The 26,924-nt window shown below is 42.4% G+C and overlaps 1 protein-coding gene and 1 long non-coding RNA gene across 4 annotated transcripts; one reads left to right on the top strand and one right to left on the bottom strand.

Annotated features, from left to right (window-relative positions):
- Positions 1 to 12,075: 12,075 nt before the first annotated feature.
- LOC136551778 (uncharacterized) lies at positions 12,076 to 14,454 on the bottom strand. 3 transcript variants are annotated; one of them, XR_010782670.1, is made up of 5 exons: positions 14,176 to 14,454; positions 13,895 to 14,055; positions 13,636 to 13,777; positions 13,252 to 13,316; positions 12,076 to 12,366 (listed from the first exon to the last, which is right to left on the bottom strand). It is a non-coding gene; the product is annotated as an uncharacterized lncRNA (long non-coding RNA). The 3 variants fall into 3 exon arrangements; XR_010782669.1 differs by having other exon boundaries at positions 12,078 to 12,297; positions 13,252 to 13,319; positions 14,176 to 14,453; XR_010782668.1 differs by having other exon boundaries at positions 12,078 to 12,366; positions 13,252 to 13,319; positions 14,176 to 14,452.
- Positions 14,455 to 14,712: 258 nt separating this feature from the next.
- Positions 14,713 to 19,551, top strand: LOC136551777 (Golgi SNAP receptor complex member 1-1-like). The gene is made up of 5 exons (XM_066543320.1): positions 14,713 to 14,941; positions 15,660 to 15,887; positions 16,039 to 16,203; positions 19,111 to 19,224; positions 19,313 to 19,551. Exons 1-5 carry the CDS (start codon positions 14,906 to 14,908, stop codon positions 19,424 to 19,426), a joined length of 657 nt encoding a protein of 218 aa, XP_066399417.1. The 5' UTR covers positions 14,713 to 14,905; the 3' UTR covers positions 19,427 to 19,551.
- The last annotated feature ends 7,373 nt before the right edge of the window (positions 19,552 to 26,924 follow it).

Genomic DNA, 26,924 nt, shown 5'->3' with positions numbered 1-26,924 from the left:
TGAAAATAGGGTTCATAGGAGATCAAGTACGCTCACCATGACATGATTGATCAACTGATAGAAGCGATGATGTGATGGAGCTCGACGCAGGCGATGACGACGGCCATGGTGGCTCGGCCGCAGCGAAATCTCGGCGCACAGGCGATTTGAGCTGGTAGAGGTAAGGAAAAAGGGTGAGGGAGCATCGCAAGGATCAGGTGAAGCTCTAGGGAAAAAGAATTGGTTGGAGACCGCATGGTTGAGATGAACTCGGTCGGCGAATGAATGGCACGGTGGCGGCGCTAAGAGGAAGAAGAGAAGAAAGCAGGGGCAACGTCGGCCTGCTCTGTGCCCCAAGAAGCGAGGAAGGGCATACCAACTTGATCAGCGATGTTTTGAGCTGGCCACACAGTTGATTGCACGTCAAGGCTCGAGAAACGCCTAGAGGGCCACGCCAACGTCGGTGTGGGCAGAGAGGGAAGAAGAGAAGGAGCTCACTGCTTGTTACTGTAGCAAAGAGCAGATTTTATTTTTCTCAAATTACTCCCAAACTATTCAGCATCTCATTTTGCTCCTTAAAGCAAACTTGTTTACTTTGATGAGCTCTTCAACTTTGCTTTAAGGCTTAACATCGAATTCTTGATGGTTTAAAAATTGTAGAATTCCGACGAAATGTATATATTAAAAATTGAATTTATAGGATTTTCAAAAATAGTTATTTAGTCATTTTTGGTGGTTAAATATAACTCAATTTCATTCAACCAACATCACTATATCATAAAACAAGGTTCACACCAAGCATTGCAACAAAAATTATTAAACTCTTATTTGTAAAAATTGATTTATTAAACCCTAGAAATTGGACTTTAAATCAAATCTTTTAGAAGTTTAATCAATTTGATTAATTAATAAAAGTTGATATTAACTTCAATATTGGATCTTGAATTTAAACAGGATTAATTCAAAAACACAACCTAACTTTGATTCCAATGTAAAGCATCAATTTAACACTTTAAACTTTATTAAGGAAGAATTTGAATTGTTTAATAGATCCCCACATTAAAATTTACAAAGTTTCATAATCATTATTATTATCATTATTTCAGGTAATATATAAAACACTCCATCAAATAACATTTACAGGCTATAATATAAACATGAAATGCATTCATGAGTTGATGCATGATGATTATGCATAATGATGACATGATCACCTTCTTAATTACTTTTTAACATCTGGGATGTTACACGCACCCTGGTTGGCCCACCTTGAGTCTAGTTTTGACGAGAGATATTCTTTGGTCTTCTAGAATGACCCTATGGAGGTTTCGCGCCAATTGGAGCTGGTTTGATCTAGATTTGGTCTTGTTCTCCACCTTGTTAGGCCTTGGTTTGGCCCGGTAGTGAGTCTTCTCCCCTTGGACTCTTTTGCTTTGCGCAATACGGTGTTATGCTTTGCTTCTTTGCGCATTTTGAATGCATTTTCTATGTATTTCATGAATGCCCCTACAAATGGTCAAACACCAAAGCTGGTGGAAGTTGTTAGTTATAAAAGCCCTATGTCTAAGCTTGGTGTTTATTTTAGTAGTTTTTATATGAAAGTTGGCAGTTAGAAATGTGAGTTAAGCACCGCCAACATAGGTCTGGCGGCCATAATATGTATCTCAATTGGCTCGGCGTTCCAAATGATAGTGGAATTCAACCCCACTAGCACCGCCGCATTGATGGTTTTCAACTGTCAGTTTCATTCCTTATGAGGTCTCCCTATTAGTCCAACCGACGGTGGAAGTATCACACCGTCGCTTCTATCGCTACGACAATGAAAGTGGCAACAGTGGTATCTCAATCTGTAGTAGCGAAGATTACTCATTGATCCATCCGTCATGTGCCTATCCCTTTCTAAAAACCGCTAATTTCATTTTACAGTAGGGCATTGAACTGCACCATCATTATTTTGACCATATATACAAAGATCAGGCAACCTGTGAGCCTATTTATTTTTAAGAATCGACACCATTCTATATATAATCTCTTCTTTATGCACATGTGAGCTACCAACCTATACATATGAAGGAGAAAGGAAAAATAATTGTTCAGAACTAAACCAATGATACAGAGAGAGACGTGAGTAGTAAAACAAAGCAACGCAATGGAGTCCTTCTAGAGAAAAAAGATAGTACCGTCTCAGTATAATAATTCAGAAAAAAGACAGTACCAACAAACCTATGCAGTTGAGTCTTTTTTTTCCCACTGGTAACTTATATTTCTACCATGAAAATTTTAGTCTTTTATAAAGAGATGTGTATTTTCATAACATAATCTTAGTAACCAAAGCTCAAGATTTAAAAAGATATGTAGCTAAACAATGAGTAGAGACAAGAAAAAAAGAATCAAAACCCCTTCTATCCAGCAGAAGGATGCTTTAGTGTGATGTTTGGTAGCAGGGTAGCAGAATCTCCATAAAATCTGCTCTGGTTGGCATCCTCCCTTCTTTTTGCAGTATTAGACTGGCACTATTTGTTTCTGCTTCAGTCCGAGCTGTGAAAGATCAAACTGATCAAGAAAATAACAAAGTGCATGACGGAGATTTGTGTGTTGGGGATGACCTCCTCTTGTAGGCGACGAGGCATGGTCCGCCATGCTCGCTAGCCCCGGTGTGCTCGGCCTCGATGCGGATCATGTAGGGCACAGATGAGGCCGCCGATGATCACGCAGCTAAGGCCAGGCACGCCACAGCCTGCGGCACCGGATCTGCCGGACCCAGATCTCGTGGAGTGGAGGAAGGTGTTGCACTAGATAGGAGAGAGGCTTGGGGAATGCAGGAGTATTGACAATAGTTAACACTCATCATAAACCACCAATATAACTTCTATGAATGCATAAAAATGATCACCAATATAGGTTTAGGGGTTTAAACTGACTAATTCCCACGAGTTTTGGTGAATCTATGTTTTCAGGAGGATTTATTTAGAAAATGAGCATGGTGGACCTAATCGTCAGATCAAATCATGTTTATCCACGACGAAACCGACTTAAGAAGACTCTAGAACAGTCCAGAAGACAATGCACTGTGACCCGACCCCTTTCGTCAGGGTGTGGGGCCCACCTGGCAGCCCCTGTTTGCTACGTCAGTTCTCCGCCGCCTCCTAGGTTCAATCTACGCTGTTGCTCAAGATCAGTTCATATTGATGGCTTAGATTTGACGTTGTCATGGATTCATGGGCCCTTAGGACCCCTAGTTCCCCCTATAAATAGCCCCCCTACCTCCTCCTCGAGGGCATCATCCTTCATCCTCCATCATCATCAAGAAGAAAAACCTCAGAGCTCCACAAATATTCATAGGCATAGCTAGCTAAGTTAGATCTAGATAGAGGCAAGCTTTTCGCTTGGATTCCTGATCTTGTCAAGAGCGTGGCTTGGTAAAGCCTTTTGTATCCTCTCTTGTATCTTTCTTATTTTATATGTTTGCTAAAATTGTTATGACATTGTTCTTAATATTATTCATGTTCTTAGTTATTATTATCATAGTTTGCATTGATTATATGCTTAGTATAGCTAGAATTATCATTATGTTTATGCATAAGTTCGCAAAGCGCTCGCTCTTATGTACGTACGGGGTGAGTGGTCGACATTGTGTAAGTGTGATGCTTATACGTTGTTTACCTACGGATGTACCCAACATTTTGGATCATGTGGTAGATCGCGGGGGTAACAGCCTCATTGAGTCCTTTGTAGTCCACCTCCTGTCTGTAGGCCAAGTAGGACGCCGTTGCGATGAAAGTCAAGCTTTGTTCTTGATCTTCCTTAGTAATGTCCCTTATGTGTAGATATGAAGTTAATCTTTAACCATGATTATTAAATATAATTGCACAATCAATATATGCTTTGACTTGTAATTAAGAATAACTTAGAAATTAGTTTCTCTATTGTATCTACTTAGTCTTGCTATAGTTATCTTATGGAGTAGTGTTACATTTATCATATATATATAGGGAGCCCAGGGCTACAAATAGCTATTGGAAGCCCCAGCCAGTCACCCCACACAGCCCCCCATGAAGCTGACGCGCGCAGGTGGGAGGCTCCTAGGGACCCAATTGATCGGATGCATAAAATCGTAGGTTAGGTTACGTAGAAAGGTTTTTATCGTGATGATACACAAAATCTAGTGATTGCTTGAATTAAAATCAATTAGTTACTGCATAAAAACCTCTCTGCAAGCTGTATGTTACACCTGACAGCAGCTGACGCAGGCTGATACATGCATGCTTGCATCCGTCCACTCTAATCTCTTCCATTTTTTCGTGATAATTTCTCAACGAAACATCCAATTCAAAAACGGGTTTCACCATTGAACTCTTGACATTTTGGTGCACAATTCAAGATCCATTGTGAATATATTTTTTGAAAAAAATTAAAATTCATAAATTTATGCATTAAGATATAGAGTTTTATGTTGTCATCTACACATAGAATCTTGTGAGGGAGAGCATAGAAGCATGTAGACGATCTCGCCTTTTTCCAAAATTTGAAATTTGAATCATGGCACGTGATGGCTGATTGGATGCATAAAAATCAATGGTCAAGATGCGCAGAAAAGTTTTTGGTGCTGACGTTGCATAGAAATTAGTAGTTGAATGCGTAAAAACTGTGATTGCCTACACCAATATCATACTTCACAATATGAGGATGTATAACTAACATGGGGACAACGCATAGAACATGGAGACCGAACGCATAAAACATGGAGACAATCTCATCTTATCCAAAATTTGAAATTTGAAAAATAGCACGTGATGGACAATCGTATTCATAGAATTAATGGTCAAGATGCGCAGAAACATTTTTGGCGTCGACATTGCATAGAAAATTAGTAGTTCAATGAATAAAACCGCATAGAAACTGCTCCAATAATGTGTAGAATTGTATACCAACAATGTATAGAGTTGTGTAGAAACATACAAATAATTGTTCCAACAATGTATGTCGACATTGCATAGAATCAATGGTCTCGTCTTCTCCAAAATTTGAAATTTGAATCATGGCACGTGATGGCCGATTGGATGCATAGAATCAATGGTCAAGATGCACAGAAAAGTTTTTGGCGCCGACGTTGCATAGAAATTAGTGGTTGGATAAATAAAAATTAATTTTTGTTACCGCCTAAAAACCTCTCCGCGAGATGGACATTCAACTGACATAACTGTAATTGCCTCCACCAACATCATGCTTCCCACTATGCAGGTGTATAATTAACATGGCAACAATGCATAGAACATGGAGACCGCAAGCATAAAACATGCAGACGATGTCGTCTTCTCCAAAATTTGAAATTTGAATAATAGCACGTGATGGCCGATTGGATGCATAGAATCACTGGTCAATATGCGCAGAAATTTTTTTTGTGTTGACATTGCATAGAAATTAGTGGTTCAATGAATAAAAATTAATCTTGTGACCTCGTAAAACCTCTCCACAAGATGGACATTCCATAAGAGACAACCTTGATTGCCTCCACCAACATCATGCTTTCCACTATACTAGTGTATAATTAACGTAGGGACAATGCATAGAACATGGAGACCGCACGCGTAAAGCATGAAGACGATCTCATCTTCTCCAAAATTTGAAATTTAAAAAATAGCACGTGATGGACGATCAGATTCGTAGAATCAGTACTCAAGATGCGTAGAAATGTTTTTGGCGCCTATGTTGCATAAAAATTAGTAATTCGATGAATAAAGATTAATTTTGTTACCGCATAAAAACCGCATAGAAACTGCACCAACAATGCATATAATTATGTATCAATAATGTAAAGAAATGTATACCAACAATGTATACCAAGTTACAGTTTAGCCATGTATATAAACTTATGCAGAAAAGTATATAGTAACACAAAAATCAACAAACAAGACAATAAACATGAATTCAACTTGTGTGGAAACCTATGCAACTAAGCATAAAATCATCCAACATCTTCGAAATCATAGTTTCACCATGCATAAAAACCTATGCTTGCAAGAAAAAAAAACCTAGATGACTAATGCTGCCTAGGCCACCAGGTAGCGAGCCGGCGTGACGTAGTCGCCGTCGGTACAGCCACCGTGACGTAGTGGCAGTCCCTGTGGCCACCACGACACCGTCGTCCGTCATCCGAGCATGTAGCCGGCCACGAACGCGAGCCATTCTCGGACTCATGAGCCCATCGCCGCCTCCGGACCTGGAGGCCTCGCTGCTGCTCGTCGCATGGAAAGGGGAACCAGGGCGCCGTGCGGGGATGGCCTGGCCGCCATCGCAGCTGGGAGGCTCAGGGCTAGCTCTGGGAGGGAGCAGGGTCGCCTTCGACGTCGCTAGTGGTGGTGGGGGAGGCTGCTGCGGACTGGATCCACCGCCAGTGGTGTAGAGGAGGACGTTGTGGGCCTATGGCGCCACCGGGGAGTGGAGCCACCGTCGGCCGAAGCTGTGCGCATGGGCCCATCCGCGTCGCCTCCAAGGGCCGTTGTGTACGCCGCCGGGAGGGAGGAGGCCACGCGCCACCGGGAGGGAGCAGGGCCGGTGCCGTCGCAACTGGGTGGAAGGCCATGTGAGCCACCGTGGGGGAGGAAGCCGCGCGCCGGGGAAGGGGTATATTCAGTAGCCAGCTATAAAATAAGTTATTCTGTAGTCACCTCCATTTACGATAATTTTATATACTAATTTACAATAATATCAATATATATTTACGACAGTTGGGTTACTATAACACATGGGGATATTTACCATAACGTTATAGTAAACCACTTAGTAAGGAGTTACTATAATCTCGTAAATTAACATAATAATTATCGTAACTCAAAGTGGCTACATAATAAGTTATTTTGTAGCCAGCTACACGGTAGTAGTTCTATATATATATATATATATATATATATATATATATATATATATATATATATATATATATATATATATATATATATATATATTCATTCATCATAAGTATAAGTTATGAATATATTTCCTTTGCCAGTCCTTCCCTGAGGTAAAAATATAAATAATGATACCTGGAATACTCCCGGGTGAAGTGCTACAATGGTATATCAGTGCGCTTGCAGAATTCTTTATATATAATATATTTTCTCAGTCATAATTACAAGAGTATCTAAGAAATACCAAAAGGGAGTCGGGCGTCGGTGGCAGCACAGTTGCTGCGAGCGTGGAGAGGACCGGTGCCGGTTGGTGTAGATCGGAGCCTGGTGGAGTTCGATCTACGTCGGAGATGATGGGCACGCTAGAGCTCCACGACGGCGACCGAGCCGCCTCCCAAGCCCTATATACGGAATAGATAGACGAATGGAAAGAGAGAGAAGGGGGAAATGACGGGAGAGAGATAGCCACGGAGGAGAGGAGCTTTCACAGGCAGGGCGATGGCGGCGATAAACGAACTGTGGGACCTCGCGCTCCAACGACGGCGGCCAGCAGGGAGGCGCGTGCGGCGAGCACTGTGGTGCGGCGGCAGCGGGGAGAGAGAAAGAGGAGAGAGATCAAAGATGAGATGGGCATTGCGCTAGGGTTGCGGACTTGGGGTACGCCTCCGCGGAGGGGTTTCTTCGCAAAATTTTAAGGGGATTCCTGCAAAAATGGTTAGACTATCAAATTTTGCCTTCTTCACGTGGAAATAAAATTTACAAGAGGGTTTGGGTCATAAAATATCAAAATGTGCCTACTATTTAAAGGGGACAGGTTGGATGGCGGGTTGATTTTCTACAAAGTAGAGGGTTTTTTTGGCAAAGTACGCAATGAGGCGTGACCACATGTAGATAAGCCACCAATGCTCCAATTGCTCTCATGCGAGGAGAACCGAGTGGGTTTTAAACAACCCTAATATGGATGGCAGCCTAATTTTTTGTATCATCCGCAAGGATTAATTAAGCTTTTGAACACTACTTGCATAAACTGAATCTGAATTTGGTATTACTTACATGACCTTGCAGGAACGTTTCCTAACTAAGTTAATTGTTTGGTTGCAGGATCTTAACAGAGATTTTTAGGGATCCATTACATTGATATCTTAATAAAAATATTTGTTGACATCAATTTATTATGAAACTTTTAACTTGTGGCAATGGTTTTGTGGTCATGCGTTTGGATCCACTGATTCTCTTTCCTGCACTCTAATTTAGTAATAGCGGAGTGAACCATGCACTCACTATACGGTTGAGTTCTAAGAACCCTGTTCTTGCTACAAATTGTACTTGAGTATGTGTCTCCAGCCATTTTCACGCCAATACTGCTGCAAAAGAGGTGTTTGATGTAATGCCTGGCCAGATTGGAATTAAATTACTAGCTTAACATAATTTCTTCTTGTGCCTGAAGTCCCTTACCCTTTTTTTGATTTGTTGACGAGGCCTTTTTGCTTCTGGTGGACTCACTTAAGGACCCATAACCATTGAAGACACCAGGCCATTGGTGCATTAGGCTGTTATTCTTTCATGTTCTGCAACCTATACATATGGCTTTCACAAGTTCCCAAAGAACTTAAAAACAAGGTAGACAATCTGACCTTCAATCTTGTGCTTTAGTTTGTAAAAAACAGTCTTCATAGTACCTATGATGTGATTAAAGAACTCAGAAGCACTTTTTTTGTAAAATTTACCCTCATCTCTATTCTTTGTTCCAAAGAAATAATGTAGGAATTATTGTAAAAGAATTGTTTTGTGACACAAAATTATTGCATGTGAAATATATTGCTTTATATGTGTATTGTGAAATACATGAGATGACATGGATTTTCAAGCATGTAAAGACTTGCTATTTTTTCATACTCTTATCATGTTGAAAATTTTGAGGCTTCAAACCACTATTTTTTATACTCTTTATTGCGCTGAAAATTTTAAGGCTTCCCAATGCACGGGCATATGCTAGTCTAAAAAAAGAGAGAATTACCTGTATGGCCTCCAAAAAACTGTGTCCTCCTTTCATGGCCCTATTTTTTTAACTTACTTGTAAGGCCCAAAAATGAAAATCCCTTACCTGTATGGCCTTCCGTCAGTTTTAGCCATTTAACGGTGTTAAGTGAGTGGTTGACCATTCTACCCCTGATGAAAAAATTAAAGTGTGTATTTTAGCTTGTCTGTTTTAGATTTGGAGTAATATTGTGCATTGCTAAAGTGCAGTACTACACAAAACTTAATGGAGGCGGGCAAAATTGATTAATGGAGGTGGGTATTACAACCGCCTCCAATCAAAGGTCACCATTAATGGAGACCAATGGAGGCGGTTACTTTGCCTCCCTCCGCTAACTGATTAACGGAGGCGGGCGTCTTTAAAAAAATAAAAAATGGAGCTGGCCCAATCGAGCCCGCTATTGAGCCCAATCGAGCCCGTCGCCGCGATCCGCATCTGTGCCGCCGCCATCGTGTCCGTCGTCGCCGCTGTCGGCCGGATTTGCAGCTCCGATGGCCAAATCCGCAGCTTCGATGGTCGGATCCGGGCGCCATCGCCTCTGCTCGCTGGATCCGAGCTCTGTAGCCGGCATCCTCCATAGATCCGAGCGTCGTTGATGCTGCTCGCTCGCTACTGCCAGATCCGGGGGCCAGTGGGGCGCGAGCAGCACCCGCTGTAGCCGGCCGGACCGTCGTTCGCCCTAGGAGAAAGAGAGAGTGAGGGAAAGGAGCTAAGAGAGATGGAGAAAGAGAGGACTGTGGTTACTTGGAAGAGATGCGTGCTCGCCGGATCTCGCTCGCCGCTGGTGGGGGGCGCCCCGAGCGCTGCCGTTGCTTGCTGCCGAGGGTGAAAGAGAGAGAGAGGAGGGCGAGTGAGGGAGAGAGAATAGAGGGGGTGTTTAGTTACCCCAAAATCCAAACTTTGGCACTATGCAAAAAGAAGATTCCCTGTCATATTAAACTTGCGGTACATGCATGGAGTACTAAATGTTGACGAAATCAAAAACTAATTACACAGTTTGGTTGTACTTTATGAGACGAACGTTTTGAGCCTAATTAGTCAACGATTGGACAATTATCACCAAATACAAACGAAATACTACAGGGCGCTGCAGGGCACTACAGTGATTTTGCCGCTACCGATTCCGGGCAACTAAACGAGGGCTAGGGCGAGTGAGGAGGTGGGCATCGGGTGAAGTGTGCGTCGTACGGCGTCGGGTGCGGAGGCGGCGTTGGGTGTGGCTAAAGGCACGGAGAGGGTGGGAGTTTGATTGGAGCAGTGAAAACCAAAGTGTTATATATATAGAAGCACGATATTGGGCCTCGCCTGGCCTGTTGTGCGTTGACCTTTTTCGGAGGCGGACCTTATAGTGTGTCCGCCTCAAAATAGATTTATGGAGACGGACACCTTAAGACGGCCATCTCCAAAAATAGGTCATTTTTTGAGGCGGTTGTCTTAAGGCGGCCGCTTCCGTAAATCGATTTATGGAGGCAGGTAAACATGACCGACTCCCAACATTTTATGAGGCGGTTGGATTTGGTGCCCGCCTCTGTTAATGTTTTGGCACCGTCTTCTAAAATCATTTGTGCAGTAGTAGTGTTCATAATTGAATAAAATTAAAAGTATATTATTTTTTAACATGAAAAAGTACATAATAAGATACATTATTTTTAATTCGATGAATGTATCCACGACAGCAGGGCTAGCTTAATTACTAAATTAGGCCTCTCTAAAGCAAATGCGGATTAGCTAGCTTTATTAACATTTGGGAAAAGGTCATGGGCGAGAGATCGATGCATGCATGCAGCTGTCAATGCGGACAACAACAGTACAGCTAGCTGTGCGCGCGCGGTGCTCCTTGATCCGCGCCGTGGGCGGCAGCGGTGCCTGCATCCGCGCCGGGCAGTCCCCGCTCGGGTTCCACCAGCTGGCCGCGGTAGACGCCCCTGGAGCGGCGACGGGCTGGCGGCGTCTTGGCTCCGTCTCCGAACGGCGCCGGACCAGCCCCAGACGGGCACACATCACGAGGTGGCACCGGATACGGCGATGACGGGCTGCCCATGGAGTCGGGTCCTCGTCCAGTCGTCCATGGCGTGGTGGCCGCGTGACCCGGCCTGATTTTTTATTTCGATTCAATTAGACGAAACGATGTGTGCTTGAGTGAATGGAAAGGGCGTTTTGGACATTTTGCGTATCTGAGATATTAGGCAAAGAAAGGACGTTTCGGACATTTTGCGCATCTAAGGATGGTGGGAGGCCTAACGGTGAAAGCTAACAAATTGGACGGAAAGGCCACAGAATAAACAAAAATAATTTTGAGGCTAGATAAGTTCGAAGAAGAAAAGGTCATATAAGAAAGAGATAATTTTTTAAAGGCCACGCAAGTAATTCTTCCAAAAAAAACACTTTGATAGCCTCCTGAGCCAGAGCGCGGGAAGAAGCCTTACCGAGTAGGCCCTTGTCCGGGCCTAGCCCATTTGAGTGTGTATAGTTTTCTGATCAACTTCTAGCCTGGCTAGAACAGGGAGAAGCCTTACTGAGTACGCCCTCGTCCGGGCTTAGCTCATTTGGGTGTGTTTGGTTTCCTGACCAACTTCTAGCCTGGCTAGAATTTTAGCCTGGACAGCCTTAGCCTGCTCCCACCAAGCTCACCCTTGTTTGTTTGGTTGTCTGTACTATGTTAGCCTATCTAGCCCTAGTGTTTGTTTTGATATAGTCATCTCTTCTCTGAATTGGTGAGATTACCCCTTTGAGGTATTTTGTCGAAATGGTATATATGGGATGCAGTCCACTCCAATACAATCGTACATGTCGCAGAGGGAACGAAATGGATCCTGGCCTAGAGGCAAAGGTAACTTGGGATTGGGTATTTGCAGTTTGTGGTGAAGATTCAATCTTTGAATTTAGGGACTAAAATTTAGTAGATATCAAATCGAATATTTAGATACTAATTATAAAGACTCAACATGAGCCTCTAATTAAGCTTAATAGATTTGTCTCGTAAATTAATCTCAATCTATGCAATTAGTTTTGTAATTACTCTGCGTTTAATATTTCAAATTAGTATCAAACATCCAATATGACAGGAACTAAATTTTAGTAGGGGAACCCAACATGAACCACGTGGCAAATGCCTTGCCGCGGCGCTAGGCACAAATAACTGGTAATCTTGGAAGAATGGACAAATTCATTCATTATTATTGTCTAAAAGGAGCATCAGAACAACAAACACAAAAATATACATTCTGTAATCGCCTATGAACAGATTATCTATAGTAGGTACAACCTGAGCCCTATTCTTTCTGTTTGAAGTAGGTGAAACATCAGAATTCACAGCCCACTATGATAATATACAACATGGGCCTCACCACTCTTTGCTTGTACGAAAAAGATCTGCGAGAAAAAGGGGAAGGTATCACAGTGTTGAACAGATAATAGTGTCTTTGCTTGTACGAAAAAGATCTGCGAGAAAAAGGGGAAGGTATCATAGTGTTGAACAGATAATAGTGAGTTCACTGAGTAACTACGAAACATGCCATTGCATAGAGGTTTAGATGGGTTCAGACCTCATATTGCATAGAAGCAAGAACTAAACAGGAAGGTTCTGTGAACTGTAAAGCAACAATGTATCATTTATATACCTTATTAGACGGTCCCTTTCAATGAGAATAGAGGTTTCATGGACTTATGGTGCTAGCAGCTGTAAAAGCTTGTTGTGACACTATTTACGTAGGCAAGCTAAGTTGTGTTTCTTTGTTTCAATTAGCAGAACCATTTAAGTATGGTATGTAGAGGAGGTGGCGCATATCAGTGTTCATTGTCAGGTGCTTTAGTACAAAGCATTATCGAAACTTCATGTGCTCCACATAACACTGAAGACAGCATTGCAGGTCAAATGCAAAGTATTCATAGCTTGAAGACTAAATGTAACCAAGTTACCATCATGCATAAATAATAATTAGGTAATTTGGATGCCTCAATCTCATCGGTTAGAGTGGTTGCATTAGGAAAAAAAAATTATACAGTTTGTACTGAACTACTGATGCAATGAGATGAAGAGCTTTTTTTTCTGTACGGAAGCATAATGAACCTGGAGATGGTATGGATTGTTTCACTCAAGATGGCAATGGTTGTCTTAGTTGAGTTGTCAGCTACTCCAGCCCCAATAGCCATGTAAAGAACTAAAATACATAGGTATACTACACCTTTGAACAATATGTAATTTACTAATTGGGCCACTTAAAAATTGTGCCATAGTATAGTTTTGTATAAGATTCGTTGAATTTATAAAATAGAGTGGAATTGGTGACATCACAGGATCATGTCACTTCAATGAAGTAGGTCTACCTTTTTAAGAGCACATGTTGTGGTGGTACAATTCCATTTTCTTCAAATTTGAGATAGAAGCCTTCCTACTACACAATAAAAGTAGAGGTAATAATCTGATCAGCTGCCAAAAATAATTTAGTCGTACAACATGAACAATGCTCCATATTTCAACATGAAACTGTTTCTCTTCTATATTAGCACAACATTCAGAAGGTCCAGTTTGGTGCTGAAAGAGCTGAACTCAACATTCAGACAGGCATGAAGCTATTTCTCTAGTCACTGAGTTTTAATAGTTTGAAACAATTAGAATGTACTGTAAAGATTTCTGTTTTTTTTATTCTGAAATTTGAACATTGAAGCGAAGCAACAGAGGTGCACTATTTAAATTGTAGAATGAAATACCTGCTGATCTGTCAGGCAACAAGGACATAGAATGAAGCCATAGAACTGCTATAGTAAAAGGGAGCCCATTTGGTAACAATTAGTGACAGGAATAGCAATACAAATGCAGTAGTAACGCAAGCCCAACGCCGTTCTCAAGACTCTGTGTCAGTATATAAAACAACAACAAATGATTTAGAGAGAATAGTAATCGACGCTCTTAGTTTATCACTGAAAACTGAAAAGGAAAAAGGAATTGATTTGGTGAACAAATCCTTACCTTCCTGAATGGAAAGAGTGAACCTAGCAAGTTTCTTATCAGGCAATTTCACATCACCATATTTGTTGTCATAAGGCTAAATTTACAGCAGTCCATATCCCATCTTGAAGACCCTGCCGGTCACCCGCTTTACAGTGGCATAAATCCATATTGAGGGATTCCTGAAAAGGTGAACTGCCTCAGTTTTCGGAACAGTAAGAATGGCTACATTTACATGCAAAAGAGGACATGAAAACAGGAAGTTCGACTATTAAGCAAATTCTGCATCCGATTAGGATCACCTTGTTGAGTACACTGAGCACATAGGGCTGCAACTCTTTTGTCCTATAGGCACCAACACCAAGATTGAGGTTCGGGTCATTTTTATCCCCTTTTAAAGCCTGTGAAACCCCAAGATTTGGGGCTGGAGGAGCCATTGGCACTCCTTGAAATCGAAGAACAGGTTCTAATGCAAGTTGTTAGGAATCGATTCATTACAGGTAGAACAAAAACTGTAAAAAAAAGCACTGGGACGAGGAGGGAGGGAGAGGAAAGGGAGCCGGACAGAGGCGGCAAAGGCGAGGGGAGGTGCAGCGTTAGCTACTTGGGTTTTATAGTTCAAGCCGTTATATAGATCACACCCGATACGTCAGGTTGCTGGGCGTATGATTGCTGGCAGAGTGGCAGCATTGCACCGCACCCCGGCTGGGCAGCACTGCTGCCTGCGGAGGAGCACGGTCGGGCGGGAAAAGCGTTGCCGCTCGGCCGCACCCCGGTCGGACCCACCCGACCCGACGCATCTCCCACACCAAACACATCGGCGCATCAGGCTCGGCCACCACCAACCACCCCTTCCGCCCGTCCTCTTCCCTCCCACCGATTCGCTCGCGCCCGCTCACCCGCGCCCACGCCCGCGCGAGATCTAGACCAGGCGTCACAGCCGCGGCCGCGGCAGCGGGTCGACGGGATCTCCGTCCTCCCGACGCGACGAACCGCTAGGACGGCGCCGAAGACGAGGAGGAAGCGGGGGCCATGGAGGCGTCTTCCTGGGACGCCCTTCGCAAGCAGGTGACCCGGCCCTCGGATCCCACGCGCTTTTCTTCCCATCTGCAGTTCCATGGGTCCTCTCGGTCCCGCTCTTGCGGCTGCGTAGCCCCGTGCGTGTCTCCCAAGTCTCTACTTGGGATCTGGCTCCTGTCAATTCCGCGATGGAGTGGGGATACAGGCGCGCAGAAGTGAGGAGGGACGATTTTGGAGAGGGCTGCTCTGTTGGTCGTTGAATTCGTAGGCTACTCGTGTCCGCAGTGAATGCTGTGCCAAAAAAGTTGAATTGGTTTTAGTATCTTCGTTTCGACAATCCGTTAGTGTAGTTGTTCGCTTGTAACGTCATTTAGCATTTCGCCCAGTGAAGGGGCAACCTGTAGCAATGGTGCACTGATTGAATGCTATACTGTCTAGATTTCGTTTCCTGCAGCTCTAATGAACCTTTCATTGACTTGCTCTGTCTTCATAACGAAGCCATGTATGTTTACTGGTAATGGAGGATTTCAATCCATCTACCTGTGGTGGCCTGTTTTTTCCCCACTTCTATGCTTTACGGCCATATATTTTAAAATCGTTCTGGTATAAGACTGCCAATGTTCCGAAACATGGCATACTGTATTAGCTAACTTTATGTCTTTATGGTTTCATGATGCTGTAGGCTACTCTTGTTTTCCCTGTCTTGTCTGGTTATTGGTGTGCAAGGTTTACCATGTTTTGAATGGTTTATTATCTCCCCTTTCAGGCAAGGAGGTTGGAAGCTCAGTTAGATGACCAAATGATTGCATACCGTAAATTGGTTTCTATGAAATCAGATGGTTCGGAGAACGATATTGAGTCTGATATAGAAAGATCACTGAAGCAGTTACAGCAAGTAAATTCACAAATGCAAACTTGGGTATCGTCAGGAGGTTCTGAAGTTCTTTCTCATACTCTGACTCGTCATATGGAGATTTTGCAAGACCTTACTCAGGTCCTGGTTGCCTCTTAGACTACTAAAGTTCCCTCTTAGACTACTAAAGTTCCATTCGTCATAACTACTTTGAATGTACTGTTAAGAAAGCACCACATATGACATGACTGTACTCCCATTTTGACACCATGATTTGTTTCATCCAATATAGGAATTCTATCGGCTTCGATCAAGTCTCAGGGAGAAACAACAACATGCTTCTCTCCTTGACTTGAGAGATTTTGACAGAGCAAAGTTTGATGTTGAAGATCCATCAGACTCAGCTGATCAAGCTCTTCTCAGGGAACAAGCTGCGATTGGCAGGAGTACTGGACAGGTACGAATATCCTCCTTTTGGGCATCCTTCAATTGTTTCTCCTATTTCTTCTTGAGAGAACAATATGGAAGGACACTCCTGTAAAAAAGCATCAATATGAATTCCAAACATTTGGACTAGAACTTCCATTACCCTTTCTTACTGGAAGATGATTTCATGGCACTGGGTCAAATAAAGGAACTCGCTACATGAAGTTAAATAAAGAACCACCCCTCCTTGGAAATTGATAGAAATGGACCCATGCTACCATGCCAGTATTACCTTTTACACCGATGACAAATGGCTCATACTTTTTGAGTGAACATGTTTGCCACATCAATATGTTTGTGAGCACCAAGTAATTCTGCAGCCTGACCATAGTATTTAAACAGCACTTGGTTGTCGCCTAGTTTTTGGTATATGTCTGTATAATATCACTTTTGGTTGTCTAACTAGTAATTAGTTTCAACCAAACATTCCTGATGTGCAATAGTTAGTTTTGTACATCAGTGAGAACAAGTTGAAAACTTCAAGTTTCTCTGTATTATTGTTGAGATAAAACACCTAGGACCTCTTGCCTTGGTTTTGGACATACCTGGAATAATTGCACTTGTTGGCTCAAAAAGCTGATCGATTGCATTCTTCAGTGTAAGTTTCTACTGGTGCGCTCAGTTTCAGGACGTAGGAGCTTAATGAGTTTTACCATGAACTAACAATTAACAAGCATGGAATAGGTTAACTCATGGTACATGGCTATGAAACATATTTTGGAGTTAAAGCAAAAGGAGTCTTCTTGTTATAAAGCTATATCAACATCAGCTCCTGCTAACTGGTTCCCAAATCTTATTTTCAGCATGTTGGCCTTCACTGTTCTTATTGCCAACACTTGGAAAGAGCAATTCTTTTTGAGAAGCTGACAACCAAATACCACAGGTCCATACCATTAATGTTTCCTATCCAAAAACTACACATCCAACAGGAAGTCAAACATGCTTAACCTTTGAGGCTATAGTTGGGGTGGAATATGATTCAGATTTTATAATGTTTTTTCTGTTCTCATTGAGGCTGAAACTCACTGCAACTGGTAGTGAGCAAATGATGTTTTGTGGAAGATTTTAAGGATATCTGAAGTTACAAACTATGTCTATGTGTTGTGGGTACTTCCTTCAAGGCAAAATTTAATATAGGACCCGGAAAGTGATGTTGTGTGGCTAGAAGACACGGAAAAAGTGCAATTGGCTGGTTGGCACACTGGCAATTTGTTAATTTGCTAAAAGACACCACACCTATTAAATCAATCATTTCCAGCCCGAGAGGAGAGGAACAATGTGCTTTGTCCATTTTTTTCCCTGGGCACCTTCCTCTCCAGAGTCCAGATTCCTTCCCCCTGTGCTCTTCATCTTCCCTTCCTCCTCCCCTTCATGAGCAGCAATGGAACCCATGGTGCTGCTGCCTCCACACTTCAGGCCGCCCCTGGCCATGCCAACCGCGCACTGAGGTCCAGCACCTGCTGGCTGTCTGTGCTCGCCAGCGGGCAGCCCGTGCCGTCTTTCAATCACAAATATAGTCTAGGTTTGACCAAAGTCAAAACTATTTTATTGATTATTACTCCTTCCGACCAAAAAAGAATACAATTCTAGCATAGTATAAGTTAAGGGATCTTTAGTTTGACTAACTATATATAAAAATGTATCAATGATTATGATATCAATAAATATTGTTAGGTTTGTCATGAGATATATTTTCATAGTATACCTATTTTGGTGTAATAAAAGCTAATGTTTTTTACCTTATATATTTGGTCAAACTTTAGATACTTTGACAAAGAATGCACCTAGAATTGCATTCTTTGTGGGACGGAGGTAGTGGTCTCTAAATTTTATGTAGATTGGTAACACAAGGTTGGTGTTAATATACTTACATAGTACATATATCTCTTTTCATTTAAAGTAATATATTTTTATAGATATTTCTAGAGGCTGATGTACTAATGGACTTATATCTGTGACCAGAGAAAGTAGGAGCTACTGAGCTAGGCCCCAACGAGATCTCATAGTGTCTTAACATGAACAGTGTACTAGGAAAATCCAAAGTTTCTGCACACTTGGCTTACAAAAGAAAATGTGACATTGTAACACATGAACTGTTGAACTGTTATGACTAAAAAAAGTAATGTAGTTCATGAGCTTGCTATTAATGTATTTAATGATATTTATCAAGTTGTATGGATACCAGGGTGCACTGCACTCATAGTTGGACTATTAGGAATGCCCGCCGATATAAATTTGATACCCTAGGAGGCCTAGGGGTTTCTGAAGTTCTGCTTGCAAATATTTGCAAATTAGCCCAACAGACGCTTCTTGTTGCACTAACCATTGTTCAATTTTTTGTGCCACTTACTTCATAGACTCAGTTGGTACCGTTGGGCATGATAACAATAGGCAACAATGAACAAAAGCTGTAGTTTTTAAAGGATCTGACAATTGCATGGTTAAGATGCAAAAAGTAAGCACCTATAAAATTTGTGCCTGATGTGGAAAAGCTAGATAGTATAGTAGATTAAGTGTACTCTCTTTGTTTGTTGGTATTGGGGGCTAGATAGTCGATTAAGATGTACTCTTTGTTTGCTGGTATTGGGAAAGAATCATATATAGACAGAAGATTTTATTTGTTTTCTCATTTGTTGACTTTACTAATCTCCAATTTAGTTACCAAAAGGCTTTATTGTTGTTACTGTTGCATTTATTGCCCTTACTAATCTCCATTATATTATTTATATACTTGTTAGATAGCAAAGCCATCAATTTGATTGTTTCAGGGAAAGCCTTCTGTTGTGCTACTTTTGTCTAGAATACTACATGTTTTACAACTTCACAACAATGAATACTATCATCTGTATGCCTGAAGAGTTATATTTAATGATACCAGATGGACAACGTGATATCACAAGCTCAGGCAACGCTAGGTTCTCTCATGACTCAACGGTCAACATTCGGTGGCATCACTACAAAGATAAGCAACATCAGCAGCCGGCTTCCAACAGTATGTATCGCATCTGATATAACCAATGAAGCCCATTCCATGCCTTCTTAGGATATACATCTCATGGATACTTTACTCAACCTTACAGATTAACCACGTCCTCTCGTCTATCAGAAGGAAGAAATCCATGGACACTATCATTCTTTCGCTCGTTGCATCTGTCTGCGCGTTTCTCATCTTCATCTACTGGCTGTCGAAGTAGGTTTACCAGAGCAAAGGTATTACAGTGTTGTAAGTTTGGGATCACACTACCGGTACAGATAAATCTTGATTGGTGTTTGTACAATATTGGTTGATTGAATGCTATTACGATTCGGTTGTGCTGTACCCACCGTGTCTCCAGCTGTGCAAGTGCAGCCGATACTCTGAACTGAACTGTACCTCGTGTATTTCGGCTCGGCATAACTACCTGTGGCTTACGAACTTGGAGCGACTGGCGTTGCTTAGCTAGCCCCATGTTTGCCCAGATCTGGGCTTAAAGGTGGATCTTGACCTTTGCGTTGGAGCCGCTGTCCCGAGACTCTGGGATCCCTTAGAAGTACCCGGTCTCCTTCCGATATATTTAATTAATTTATTGCATTTTAAGGATTTTTTGGTATAAGTCAAATTTGAACGGCAAGTGATTCAAATAATAGAATAAAATGAGTAGAAAAATGGTATTCATGTTATTGAGTCCGGTGTGAGGCCGTAGTCAGGAAATGAAAAGAAATTTTGAACATCTTGTTCAGGAAACACGACCATAAACGTGTGGCCGAATGATTTTTAAACTCTAAAAAAAGCAAACAAAGTCTAAAAATCATGAGATTTGTCAAGATCTCGTGATATCATTTGTGGAGGTCATGGTAAAAAATTGAGAAGGTTTCGCACAATCTGTCACGTACGATGTTTACAAACCAAAGTATCTCAGAAGAAGAATCGTAGCGTTGAGAAGGATTCGGTAAGATTTGGAGTCAAAGTGACGGTCGAATTAGGGTTTGACTTCAAAACTTTTTGTATAGGCAATAGAGAACATAGATTGATTCATGTGTAATTTTAGTAATTTTTTGGATCCGTTTGATAATTTTAATTTATTAAGTGCAATTATAGAATTTTAATTGATATAGATTGAATTTGAGCTATAACTGCATGAAATAATGGAATAATATTCCTAGAAAAATCAAATATATATTGTTCAGTGAATTTGAGAAGGTATTTTCAAAGTATATTGGAACTAATTGAGGAAAACATGTTACGGAAAAGAAAGAAAATAAAAAACAAATAAGTTTGCTAACTTTGTCGAGTGTCCCTGGGATGGCACTCGGCAAAGATGGGGTTTGCCGAGTGTCAGACCTGGGACACTTGGTAAACAGCTTCACGGGCTCCACACACGCGCAATAGTTTAGGATTTGGAAATGGGAAAAAATAAAAAAAGGGTTTATGGAGTGCCTACGATTTAGCACTCGGCAAACCTGTAGTTTGTCGAGTGTCAGAACTGGGACACTCGGCAAATAGCTTTACGGGCCCCACACACGCAGTAGTTTATGTTTTGAAAAATGAAAAAAACAAAACGGGGGTTTGCTGAGTGCTAGATCGCGGGCACTCGGCAAACCTCCCTCGTAACCACCCTAGTCCCGCACCCGGCCGCACACACACGCACACACTCAAACACACAGCCACGCCCAAACCAGACCACGCCGTTGGCCCCACGCCCGCACCCGCCCACACTAGCCCCCGGCGCTCGGCCTCCAGCACCCGCCGCCCGCCGCCCATGCGCCCGTCGTTGCCATTTCGCCGCCCCGGGAGCCCGCTGCCGCCATTTCGCCGCCCAGGAGCCCGCCACCACTGTTTCGCCGCCCCAGGAGCCCACCGCCACCGTTTCGCCGCCCCAGGAGCCCACCGCCGCCGTTTTGCCGCCCCTAGATCCCGCCGCCGCCGTTTCGCCACCCCGGGAGCCTACCGCCACCATTTCGCCGCCCCGGGAACCACCCACGTCTCCGCACCGCCGGTCGCCTCCTACGCGTCCGCGCCACCGATCGCCTCTACGCGAGATGTCGTTGGCCCCCTTTTCTGCGAGTCCGCGACGCCGATAACTTTACTGTGTTCTTCGCTATTTGTAGCATATCCTTGTGTGTGATTTTGTGGACATCTTGTTATAGGCGCCTAGAAAGTTGCCCTTCCTAGTTTCCACAATTTGAACCAAAGTTCCAAACTGATAGATAAAAAGTAAGGTATTTTGGAGTCATTTTTGCCTCAGATCAAAGTATAAGACATTGCGAACCACTGGTAAAGCTTGGTCAGTGTTCTGTTTTTATCTTTTTCAAGCTTGCATGCAAACTGTTGATTGGTGACTAGCAGGGAATTGCATTGCATGTAACTACACAAATTCTGATGGTGATAATAATCATTTGAGCTCATTGCACTAAAAAATTGATAAATATTTTCGCAGCTTTCAGTGGCTCCACCTCTTCCTTTTATAATTCCACTTGGAGGTTGTTGACCTATCAGTACTCTTTTCCTTGTGATATGATAAATAAGCCACTGTAACATGCTAGCAATTGACCTATTTTATTTCGAGTGTCCTCTTCTAGATATCAGTACAAAATATGTTATTTGTTTGCATTTTAACTAATTCTTTGGTGCAAGTAGTTGACAAATAAACGATGCTTTCTTTTTTATGATTTGCAGGAGGTTACATAGATCTAATTTAGATTCTTACAAATTGTATATACACAATGCTTTCTTATGTTTGATTTGCAGGAGGTTGTGTAGATCTATTTTAGATTCTGACAAATTGTATGCAATCTCAGCACATTTGGCGTAAGCTTTAAATTTTCAGACTAGTTGCCTGTCTTATATTGCCAATCCCTAAGTAGGGATACTTCACAACTTCTATGCAATTAAAAAGAACCAAATGACAGTGATATGTTTGACTCTCCAGACTTTATCATTTCAGTGCCTGCTAAACTATGCACCTTCATGCAGGTTACTTATGCTTTGTATTAACTTGCACTGCACTTTACGTTGATCTGAATTTATCATCTCCTGTTCCTATCAAACATGTTGTCTAACTCAGCTCCACATGTTCAGACGTCAGGCTGAACTCTTTGTTTGGTTGGCTACAGTGTAATGAAAAACAGTGTAATAAAAAACACTTTTGTTTGGTTGGCTGGGGTATCGTTTTCATTCCCTTTTGTGTTCGGTTAGGGACAAAGTGCTTAGAGTTTTTCTAATTTGTGCACGCAAGTCGGTCATCTTTGAGTATGAATATAAGTTGTGCATGTGGTTGTCGCCCATCGTGTCGTTGGTTTGTTGCAGGTTGTGGTTACCTCACCATGCAGGGGAGGTGCTGCCGAAATTTATAATTGACACTATTATGTTCCTTTGTTGCAGGAGAGGCCATTGCAAAGATCGTTCTCCACCGTCCTCGACTCGTCACTTTGCCCTACAGCAAGGTGAGGCATCCTACACCCCTCTATCCATATGATGTGAAACATAGGATGTTTGTATATCACGTAACCTAGCTAGGCGTCTCCCGTTCAAAAGAGATACGGTTGGAAATATGCAGATCTTTGCATATCTATAACCATATCTGTTTCGAATTTTCCATGTTTTTTGGACAGCCCGAGGATGTGTAGATAGGGTTAGTTTTCATGCTCTACTCTGATCCGAGATAGATTTTCGATAGCATCTCCCTGTTGTTCTCCGGATATACAATCTCCATGCCAGGACGTGTATTTGGAGAACAGTGGGGAGGTGCTACCGAAATTCTGTCTCGGATAGGAGTAGAGCATGGAAACTAACCCCATCTACACATCCTCGGATGGGATTAGAACCTATCTTCACCTATTAGACAATATAGGAACCTGTAGATGCAATTGATTTTTATATTACTTGCTGATATGTTAGAGGATGGATGACCATTAGTGGATGTACACAGGCCCTGCTCTAGTCAGGGTTCGTTCACCGATGAATTGATTGAGAAGACCGATGCTTTCTTGGAACTAGCATTTGCAAGGGTTAAAGGAGCGCATGCCACTTGGTGTCCTTGCAGCATTTGTGCAAACACACGTCGACAAACAAAGGTGAACTAGCATTTGCAGCATTTGCAAGAATGGATTTACGACGGACTATACCCGGTGGATCTACCATGATGAATCCGATCGTGTGAGAGACGAGGTCATGAGACAACGCATCGAGGATTATGATGCTGATGCTGGGGTAGGAGACATGTTAAATGACTATCATGAAGCACACTTCGATGAAGGACGTAGGGAGGAGCCAGAGCCAACCACAAAGGCGTATTACGATATGTTATCTATGGCATAGCAACCCCTTCACGGGCATGCCAAGGTTTCTCAATTGGATGCCATTGCACGCTTAATGGCCATAAAGTTCCAATTTAGCTTGAGTCGAGAAGCCTTCGATGTTATGCTGACAGTTGTTAGTAGCCTGCTCCTGGATGGTCACATCCTGCCAAAGAGCATGTATGAGGCATAGAAACTCCTTCGTGCACTTAAGATGCCATATGAGTAGATACATGTTTGTCCGAAGGGATGCATCTTATTTAGGAAAGAACATGCGGAAGTAAAGTATTGTGTGAAGTTTAAATCATCTAGGTTCCTAGAGGTAGACTCTGGTGATGGTTAGAAGAGGCAACTCGCTGTCCCCATGAAGATCCTACGGTACCTTCCATTCATACCGAGGATCCAACGACTTTATATGACTGAGGAATCCACGAAACAGATAACATGGCACAAATACGAACATTGATACAATCCTAAGAAGCTGGTGCATCCATCCGATGGTGAAGCATGGACAAGGTTTGATATGATTCATCGTGAGAAAGCTCTACCGGCTCGTAATGTACGTGTTGCGCTGGCAATAGATGGGTTCAATCCTTATGGAATGGCGGCTACCTCATACACTTGTTGGCCCATGTTCGTTATCCCTCTCAATCTCCCCCCTGGCATCCTCTTTCAATGATAGAACATATTCTTGTCATTGATAATTTCGGAACACTCGGGGAATAATATGAGTGTGTACATGGAGTCTCTGATTGATGATTTGGTCCATGCTTGGGAGGAAGGGGTATGGACAAACTTCAAAATGCATGTTTGGTACCAGTACTCCCTGCATGACTTTCCAGTGTATGGGATATTCTGCGGCTGGTGTGTTCATGGGAAGTTCTCATGCCCAGTATGCAAGGCGTCTCTGATGTTCATTTGGTTGACGAAGGGTGGCAAGTATTCTTCGTTCAACAAACATCAACAATTCCTCCCTCTTGACCATCCATTCAGACGAGACATCAAGAACTTTATGAAAGACATAGTAGTTGAAGGCCCTGCACCCCAGATGATGATTGGTGCCATGGTTCATGCTCAGTTAGATGCTCTCGAGGTCAATGACCAAGGAGATTGTTTTCTAGGATATGGTGAGGAACATGCATGGACTCACAAGTCATGCTTGTGGAACCTCCCCTATTTTGATGATCTTCTACTTTCACATAACATTGATGTAATGCACACTGAAAAAGAATGTCACCGAGGCAATTTTTGGTACAATCATGTACATTCCTAATAAGACAGGATAATGTTAAGGCTAGAGTGGATCAGGCGAGGTTATGCAATAGACCAAAGCTAGACATGGCACCTCCCAGAGGCGGGAGGTCATGGAGAAAGCCTAAGGCCAATTTTGTTTTGATGAGGGCCCAAAGGAGGGAAGTACTAGAATGATTCCAGACATTAATGTTCCCTGATGGGTATACAGCGAATCTGAAGAGGGGAGTGAACTTAGCTACTTTGTGAATCAACGGGCTCAAGAGTCATGACTACCACATATGGCTTGAGCGGCTACTGCCAGTGATGGTTCGAGGCTATGTCCCTGAGCATGTCTGGATAGTGCTGATGGAGTTGAGCAATTTCTTCCGCCAGCTTTGTGCTAAGGAGTTATCTCATACCGTAGTTGCAGACATGGAAAGAATGGCACCTATGTTGCTCTGTAGGTTGAGAAGATCTTTCCACCTGGCTTCTTCAATCTGATGCAGCATTTGATTTTGCGCCTCCCGTATGAGGCACAAATGGGGGGGGCCTGTGTAGGGCCATTGGTGCTATTCAATTGAGAGATTTCAAAAGGTTCTTCGAACTAAATGTAAAAATAAATGCAAAATTGAAGTATCCATAGTAGAGGCATATATTCTAGAGGAGGTGTCAAACTTCACAACAAAATACTATGCTGACAACCTTCCTAGCATGCATAATCCACCTCCTCGTTACAATGCTGGCAAAGATGAATTGAACCTTAGCATTTTTCGAGGGCAACTAGGAAGTGTAAGTGGTGCGACTAACAAGACCATGAAACATGAAGAGTGGCGCACTATTATGCTATATGTATTGACCAACCTATCCGATGTGAAGTCGTACATGCTGTAAGTTCTCAACAAACTTTTTCTCAAGTAGTCACAATTATGTGTCCAACTCCCTTGTTTCTCGTTGGTACAGGGAATTTCATGAACAATTCTAGCGTGAATCAAGGGAACCTACCCCGTAGGAAACTTTGACCCTTCTTAGAGAGGGTGCGGAAAATAGAATGCCCAATTTCATTTCTTGGTTCAAACAGAAGGTATTGTCCAATTTGGCTCATACTTAGTTTGACATTACAAGTTGCTCGTACGTGCGACTAATATAACGAACTACCCTGCTTGAACTTGTAGGGACAAACCAATGTGTCTATGAGTGCCGAGTTGAGATAGGTTGCCGATGGTTGTGCCTATAGGGTCTTGTCATTTACCGGTTATGACGTGAATGGATATCGCTTTCACACAATAAGCCACGAGCAGAGTCGGCCCAATCAAAGAACCACAAATACCAGAGTTTTTACACAAGGCTTAAATGGGGTTGAGTATTATGGAAGAATTGAAGAAATATACAAACTCATGTTTTATGGTTGCAAACCTCTTAATCCCATTATATTCAAATGCCATTGGTTTGATCCTGAAGTAGTGAGGTGGACCCCTAATCTTGGGCTAGTCAAAATTCGACAATCATCCGTCTTACTAGGAGACGATGTCTACATTGTGGCTCAACAGGCCACACAAGTTTATTATCTCTCATACCTGTGCCAAACTGTAGACTGTCTTAAGGGTTGGGATGTTGTGTACAAGGTATCGCCACATGGTAAACTACCCGTCCTAAACAATCAAGATTACAACATAGACCCCAACACATATGACAGAGAGATCTTTCAAGAAGATAGGCTCGAATGGAGTTTTGAGATAGACTTAACCAAAGCTCAGGGTATGAAAGTAGACAATGAAAGTGGTGCTGGTGAGGACACCGGCGATAAGGTTCAGAATGTGAAGGACTTAGAATTACTTCAATGATTACATCTAAGCAATGACGGTGATGACGGCATTCCTCCTTCAGAGCACGGGGATGATTATATCGGCATGCGTGATAGTGATGATGAGACTTATGATCTAGCTAATCCCGATCATGATGATTATTTCTAATACATGTATGATCCGTGCTAATTGATTTATTATTTGTCATACCATGTTATTTTCTAAGTATGTTTTGTTTATTTTGCATCTATTTTGATGTATTATCTGTGCTAATTTGTTTACTCTTTTTAATTGTAGGTGATTGAACAATGGTGGGCGGTATGAGGAGGATAACGTCGCTTTACTCAAAAGCGACAGCGACGCGTAAAGGGTCTGATGCAGC

Source organism: Miscanthus floridulus, chromosome 4 (assembly GCF_019320115.1).
Source record: "Miscanthus floridulus cultivar M001 chromosome 4, ASM1932011v1, whole genome shotgun sequence".
NCBI lineage: Eukaryota > Viridiplantae > Streptophyta > Magnoliopsida > Poales > Poaceae > Miscanthus > Miscanthus floridulus.
This window is presented reverse-complemented; position numbering and strand designations above follow the sequence as displayed.